The sequence below is a fragment of the Brachycentrus maculatus genome, unplaced genomic scaffold (genome assembly GCF_059751285.1).
Source record: "Brachycentrus maculatus isolate JH-2025_06_01 unplaced genomic scaffold, ASM5975128v1 h1tg000141l, whole genome shotgun sequence".
NCBI classification, from domain to species: domain Eukaryota; kingdom Metazoa; phylum Arthropoda; class Insecta; order Trichoptera; family Brachycentridae; genus Brachycentrus; species Brachycentrus maculatus.
Genome location: NW_028280894.1, coordinates 13,353 through 20,531, shown reverse-complemented (window position 1 = coordinate 20,531; position 7,179 = coordinate 13,353). Strand labels below are relative to the sequence as shown.

The following is a 7,179-nucleotide window of genomic DNA, read 5'->3' as shown; positions in this document are numbered from 1 at the left end:
AAGGAAGAAGATCGACAATCCCAGTTCCTATGGAGGGAGGATCCGGAGATGCCTCTGAAAACATTTAAAATGTCATCGATAACATTCGGAGCCGCGTGCTCACCCGGTAGCGCCCGATACGTGCGCAACGCAGTGGCCATTACGAGCGATATGAAAGAGAGCTTCTTCGTGACCCGCCTACGTACCGACGTCCAGCAGGTGGATGACGCCCGACCCTTTACTCACTGCGGCGTGGACATGTTCGGGCCCGTGACAGTGACGAGGCGCCGGGAGAAGAGCTACGGAGCACTCTGCGCGTGCATGACCACGAGGGCTGTCCATATCGAAATAACCCCCTCTCCGAGTACCGACTCCACGATCCAGGCCCTGAGACGAATGGCAGCTCGCAGAGGCCACCCGACCCATCCGTACTCGGACGAGGGAACGAATTTCAAAGGGGCCGACACGGAGACGGTCGCTGCGACGCGCAGCCTGGCAAAGGACGCCCGCCTCCGAGACGAGGCCACATCGAAGGGCGTCAGATAGACCTTCGACCCCCCGCTGTCACCGCACACGGACGGAGCGTGGGAACGCCTGGTGCAATCGACTTTTATATGTATGCTTATTTTACGCTAGTGTTTGGTATGGAATCTGCAAATGTAACTTGTAAAGTGAGATAATAGATATAAGTAGGAATTGTATGTATATATTATTGTTGACTATGTAAAGGCACCGGTACGGTATAGAAATGTACCCGTCCGGTGCTCTTTAGAGGGAGACAGCGATATGGCTGTCTCTTTACCTCCGGGTTGGTCGTGCGATCGCGGTCGGGTACAAATAGGGCGCACTTAAGTTAGTTCCGGTTTGCCTACTGAAAGTTGCGTTTCATTTCTCCGCTCCCGTTAGGACGGGTATTTACGATACCGCTACCGTCGGGACTCGCCCTTCTCGCCCCCGCGCAGTTTCTACAATCTCGTGCGGACCGAGATGTCTCATTCGCGTATACGAGAAGCCGAGAGAGAGGTCGCAATTTTAAGGCCTGATGCCCTCGCGGGACCAAACAGCCGTAGCAAAAATAAATATCCGTGAATCACGTTTCGATTTAAGACAATTATAAAAATGATTCAGTTCCTCGGCAGGAATACGTAACGTGCCTCATTTCCATAAAACATATTTCAAAAAGTTGTAAATATCCACTTTAAATCCTCACCTACAAATGGGTAATTGGCATGTAACGGGCGCGAGGCCGAGCGTACAGTGACATACATACTCGTTGACTGTGACAAATCTTATTCACATTTCAGTGTAATTTAGGAAAATTCTAATCCTTAAAATAATTTTAACAATAAATATTCTACATGACTTTGAAATAAAATTACATAAAATATATTTTTTTTAACCCTTTCGGGTTAGTAAAATATTTCCTATTTCATTTTTTGATTTTGTTAACGTAACATACTGACATCAGTTATACAACATTTTTAGGAAAACTTCATATTCAATTTTAAATTTTTGCTGCGGAAACAATCCTGTATCGAATTATCGGCGCATTATTTTAAAGAGTGCGTTTTGTACTCGTGCTACATCCGGAGACAGTCGGAGTCGCGCCGCTCGGGCCCTCGCCGGCTGCAGTGCCGCATAGCCACCGGTCGCAGCGCCGGAAACGGGCGCACGCTCGCCGAGTCACGCCCCCTGAAACAAAACACGCAAATATCTAATTTGACAAGCTCAGTATTCCGCGAAAACCAAATTCCCACTCCACAGACCGACTCCATCTCTATTATCACTCGACAATCGAATCATCTCTCGGGTCATTACGGATCAAAATTTATCCCGGGTCTGTCAAATCTCGAGGTCGGAAGGAGATCGTACGGCACTCTTCGCGCTCTAAAGAGACTTCGGAATTTTCTCCCGACCGCAGAGCTATTCTTCTTCCGTAATGTTCGCTACATTTATGCCAACGTCCATCTTATACAAATCATCGTACGGATCGTCTACAAAATCATATCATCCGTTTCATTTTCAATTAAAAGAAATATGGCCTTTTCGCACGAACTAAAATGGCTTCACTTCAACCGGTGCGTAAATTCTCAATCTCTCGCGCTACTTTATAATATTCTTCACGAGCTCCGGGACCGTGGTCTTCCCGAGAAAGGACACTTTCCGTTCCTCGCCATAGCGCATTCTTCGGTAGTTCTTCAGCATTTTTACCCGACGTACTGAAAACAATTATGTACGCACATCGCTACGTCCATTTCAAATTTGAACTCATTTAAAAAGGATATTCACTAAGAACAAAAAAATGCATCCTTACTAGCCAAAAATTTACATGCCGAATACAATATTTTAGCAGTTGAAATTATGAGTAAAAAATAAAGTATCGTAATACATTTTGTATTTATTCAAAATATCGCCTTTAACGTGTAAAATCTTGAAAAATAATAGGGCATATATTATTTTATTTTTATTTCCTAATTAATACCCCTTTTAATTGAAAGTTCAAATTTGAAATTGATAAATGATAATTATTTCCAATATGTAGGGTAGAAAAACGTAATAGAACGTAGGGTACAACGTGTTCGGTCGTACACGGTTGGCAGCGAAAAGCCATCGGCTTTTGGTAGTTATTATAATAATCACCATCGGTACACAAATTGAGAATGCATTTGTCGCTATCGGTACAAAAATGCTCGGTTTTTAAGGTAACTTTAAAAAAAAATTGATAGTAAATAAAGTGTTAAGAAATGTCCGAGACATTTTACTATCTATCATTAGAAACCTAACTGCCCATCGAACCTCCTCCCTCTACCTCCTTCTTCCTTTGCCCTCCTTATTATCTTATATCGAGTACTATCTACCCTCTGATTGCAAACAGCTATCCGTATATGTTATCAAACATTTTGACCGATATCGCTAGTTTGTTTTTGGTCAGTCGGAAGATATCGCTTGTGCGTATTTCTTTTCCGCATCAATGTTTTATTTGTTTAAACTTCTCGAAGTTTAAATAAATAAAACATCTGTACTTCTCAAAATCTAAATGTATAATTAGGATGATCGCATCGTACCGCGCGATCATACTCCCAAAATGTAAGATATTCACTCCGCGTACGAGGATTTCAAGTTCCTACAGGTGAGGTCACGTCGTGTTATACAAAAGTGTACCGTTCTCATACGCTTATTAAACTAGCCCACAGATGGCGGTAGTAAATTCCCCGAAATCTATCGGCCGCTTAGCATTACGGAGGGCTCCTTGTTCGCCTTCCGCACGCGACCGTACAATGGCTCCGAATCCATCGCCGCATACTCCGCATCACCCGGACTCCGGTCCCGTGTTAGTGAAATAACGCAAACAATAATACTCTAGCTGAAAAATAGCGACAATTATACAACTCACGAGGAATCGAGACATTCCGGTAATTCCATAATAATCGTAATTGTCGCGTCAGTCGTAGAACAAAATCTCAAATTTAAGGAGAACTCACCGGCAGCGGGGAGGATTCCGGAGACGGGTCGGGCGGCCGGCCGACACGAGGGGACGCTCTCCGCAGCTGAAACTTTAACGAGGGAAGATTTTACTATTGTATTTATCACGACCCGACTCCGGTCCCGGTGCATCCGGTCTCGAAATTAGAGGTGATTTTAAAAAAATATAGAATGCAGTCGACGTAAGATAAAAAGCTCACAGGGAAAGTCGTTGTCAAGACAGCCGTATGACAATAGAAACGGAGGAGTAATAATGGGGTTATGAAGTATAGCGAGAAGAAAAGGAAAAAAATCAGCAATGTTCAGAGAACTGGGAGTTGCCGACAGTAGTCGCGTATTCCCGCACTTGCGGCGTCGGGGACACGCAAACGCGACTTCGGCGCTCGCGCTTCCTTCGGCAGCAGACCGCGGACGGGCGTGCCGCGTTCGCCTCGTTCTACGCACAAGACGTGACAATTATAAACTGATGCCCGTTAATTATTATTATCGCGCCTTATAGTAAAAGGAACATACCGAGAGAGCGATGATTCTCCGCGCAGTGGCGCGGGGCTCCGTGCGCGGGGGCTCCGTGTGCGGGGGCTCCGTGTGCGGGGCTCCGTGCGCGGGGGGCGCGGCTCCGGCGGCTCGCGCACACCTCCACACTGGAAATGGATTTGATTATTTTATGGATATGGTAGAAAAATAAGTTCAATTCAATTGCGAATAGTACATTCCTCCGTAATGCTCATAAAATAAAAGCGTTTTGAATCTGTTTAGTTTTTTTTGTAGTTGCCGTTATACGCGAACAGGTCCTCCCGGGGGTCATCTTCGTTCCGCGTTCCGACAGAAATGTACGCGGCGCCTACTCGGTCCAGTCCGGAAGGTCGCGGCGGCAAATTCTATAACTGCCGCCACAAATTCCAAATACCGAGGAATCCAAACACTTTTACCAATAATTATATTATAAACAAATCTGAGATTAATATCACTCACTCTTCCTTAATCCGCTCCCCGCTCCCGTCCCTCCGCATCCTGCAAAATTCAACTTTCGTCCTGGTCAAATTATTATTATCACGTACATAAATCGTCGTAATGAATTCGGTCATTTGATAATTTCAAGTCGAGAACGGTACGAGTACGCTCGCACTAACTTTGTAACAATATTTTTCTTTAGTAAAGAAAAATATTGTTACAGAGTTACTGCGAGCGTAGCACTCTAGCAGTAGGTAGATTTAGAATAATGTTTGCGGAAACTGACATATTGCTTTTTAAAATGGAAAACTCGCTCCCGAACAGAACGATAAGACTAAAAACCGACAAACTAAACGAGTAATAAAAACGACAAATTACGTACTTGCGACGTTGTTCGAACAGCGCGGACGAGCGGAACGAGTCGTCACGATGAAACTAAATATTTATGTACGAATAAACACACTCGATACGCGTCGGAGGTATGCTTCAGTGCGCACTTCTGCTACATTTAGAGATCGTCGCCAAATATCACACACCAGATCGCCAATACCGGCTTCGTTCGTTCCCCGCTTTGATAGCGGTTCAAATTGAAATACGTCGAGAGCGCGCTGCGCAGAGCGCAGGGCGCAGACAAAACGTTATTACCGGAGGCTACAGACGGACACGGTCGACTTGTACGGAAACCCGGGGCTAGATTTAACGTCGCTCTTTTCTGGAAGTGGAAGCGTCAAAGTAGGTACGGAAACCGGCGTACGATAATAAAAATATATGTTTCACATTATGAAAAAAATCAATGTAAAAGTTGATATTCTGCTATTTTGTAGTTGATAAAAATCCGCCACCAAAACCATCGAATGTTCTTGTAGATTCATGTCGCAAACGCTCTCGTCAATCTGACAACGTAGCCACCGATAAGGGTTGTCTTGGCCGGCTAACGGTAAAATTGGACAATAGACTTGGCCGGCGACGGACGTAACGGGAAAGGGAGAACAATGGAGGTTCCGTCCCGGAAACTGACCTAACGGGAAATAAAACGACCGTCGCTCGGGATACAAGGCCAAATGTCACTACCTGCACGGCTAACCTTCAGCCGTTTTCACACCCTAGAGATTTTAACGCAATCGTAAATAATGATCGTAAATACAGTCGTGTGCCTAATTAATAGACCCAAGACAGTAATTGTTTTCATCATCACTTTTTTGTTAAAAAAAAACCATAATAACAGCATTATTTGAAAATGTATTTTTATTACATTAATAGATAGCACTTCTGACAACATTATAAGATAGTTTTTACACCTAAAAATACTGAATTACGAATTCGACAGCGGAAATTAGCTGTCAAGACGGCGCCGTATGAGTAACGCGCAGTTTTTCGTCTAGTGTTTGCGGAACAATTTTTGAAAACAGGCATCAAATTAATTGATTTTTTCTATTGAATGATTATTTTATATAATTGTTCGTGTCTATTGTTAAATATTGTGTAGTAAATATCATGCTCAAGTACAAAATTTTAACAATATATGTTTTTTTTAGAATGGGGAACGTTTTTGATTTGTCACATAAGTAAATTGGCCAAATATCTGGTTTGATTTAGGCAAATATAATGTCATAGTATGAAATAGCTAATATTGTAGGGGTATCATGGAGTTTGGTGAAAAATATAATGAAAAAAATTGATTCTGAGGATAGTTAACGCAACAAGCGTAAGGGTAAATCTGAAAGTAAAAGTGTTACAACCCCAAGAACGAAAAGACAGATTCGTGATTTATGTTTGGAAAACAGAAAAATTCCAAAACGTTAGCTTACTTAACATATAAACAACAAGGGATTTAATATTTCTCTGCATACAGTGAAGCGACGGCTTGCTGAAGTTGGTATAAAGGCGCGCAAACCTGCCCGCAAGCCAATGTTAACGGAGGCTATGATGAAAAACGTTTGAAATGGGCATAAAAGTACAACTTTTTTACAGTTGACGATTGGAGAAGGGTAAATATCTTAAGCGCTTTATATTTTTCAGTTTAAAACGATATCTTCCAATTTCAACAGGTATGTTTCTCGGATGAATCAATTTTCCAAATCTTGACTGATAAGTCACAATTTTTAAGGAGGAGGCTGGGTGAAAAATACCATCCCGTTTGTATTGTTCCGACCGTAAACCATCCCATACATGTCACGGTTGTGTCTGTGATCAATTTCAGAGGTACTGGACGACTTCAAATAGTGCAAGGTACAATGAAACAAGACCAGTACAAGAAAATTTTGGAAGAGCGCCTCTTGCCTCAGCTATCTGAATGGTTTAGCGATGGTGTAAAACTTATTTTTATGCACGATAGAGGTCTACGCCATAAAACTAGGACTATAACTAAGTTTTTAGCTGAAAAAAATATCACTGTCTTGGACTGGCCTGGGAATTTACGTGACATGAATCCAATCGAAGATGTGTGGGAGCTTATGAAGCGTGAAGTCCATAACAAGTATTACATATTATTCTACAAGAATTACATAACAAGAGCTGATGGAGAAAGTAATTGACATCTGGCATTGCAATGCCTACCTTTAGATGGTAGTGAAAAAATGCATAGAAAGCGTGCCACGCAGGATAGCATCCCTTATCGCCGCAAAAGGAGGTCACGCAAAATACTGATTTTACGTCTTGCATTGCTTTTATTTTTTTTGTTTCAATAATAAAATTCTTGGAATGTTAAAATTTATTTGATTGTATGCGCAATATATCTACAATTAATAATTTAACTAAAAAACATTT

At 42.5% G+C, this 7,179-nt stretch overlaps 1 protein-coding gene across 2 annotated transcripts; it reads right to left on the bottom strand.

Annotated features, from left to right (window-relative positions):
• Positions 1-809: 809 nt before the first annotated feature.
• LOC148309025 (uncharacterized) lies at positions 810-5,045 on the bottom strand. 2 transcript variants are annotated; one of them, XM_088260707.1, is made up of 5 exons: positions 4,796-5,045; positions 4,435-4,473; positions 3,976-4,103; positions 3,462-3,533; positions 1,397-1,671 (listed from the first exon to the last, which is right to left on the bottom strand). In XM_088260707.1, the coding sequence occupies exons 2-5, from the start codon at positions 4,470-4,472 to the stop codon at positions 1,535-1,537; spliced, it is 375 nt and encodes a 124-aa protein (XP_088116833.1). In that variant the 5' UTR covers position 4,473; positions 4,796-5,045; the 3' UTR covers positions 1,397-1,534. The 2 variants fall into 2 exon arrangements, with proteins under 2 accessions (XP_088116834.1, XP_088116833.1); XM_088260708.1 differs by lacking the exon at positions 4,435-4,473 and having other exon boundaries at positions 810-1,671; positions 4,796-5,006.
• Between the last annotated feature and the right edge of the window lie 2,134 nt (positions 5,046-7,179).

Coding starts and splice junctions, on each gene's coding strand:
- LOC148309025 (XM_088260707.1), bottom strand. CDS start 4,472: ATGCGGAGGGACGGGAGCGGGGAGCGGATTAAGGAAGA. Junction 3,534..3,975: donor GGAGAATCATCGCTCTCTCG/GTATGTTCCTTT, acceptor CCCTCGTTAAAG/TTTCAGCTGCGGAGAGCGTC. Junction 1,672..3,461: donor CGGAATCCTCCCCGCTGCCG/GTGAGTTCTCCT, acceptor GTTTTGTTTCAG/GGGGCGTGACTCGGCGAGCG.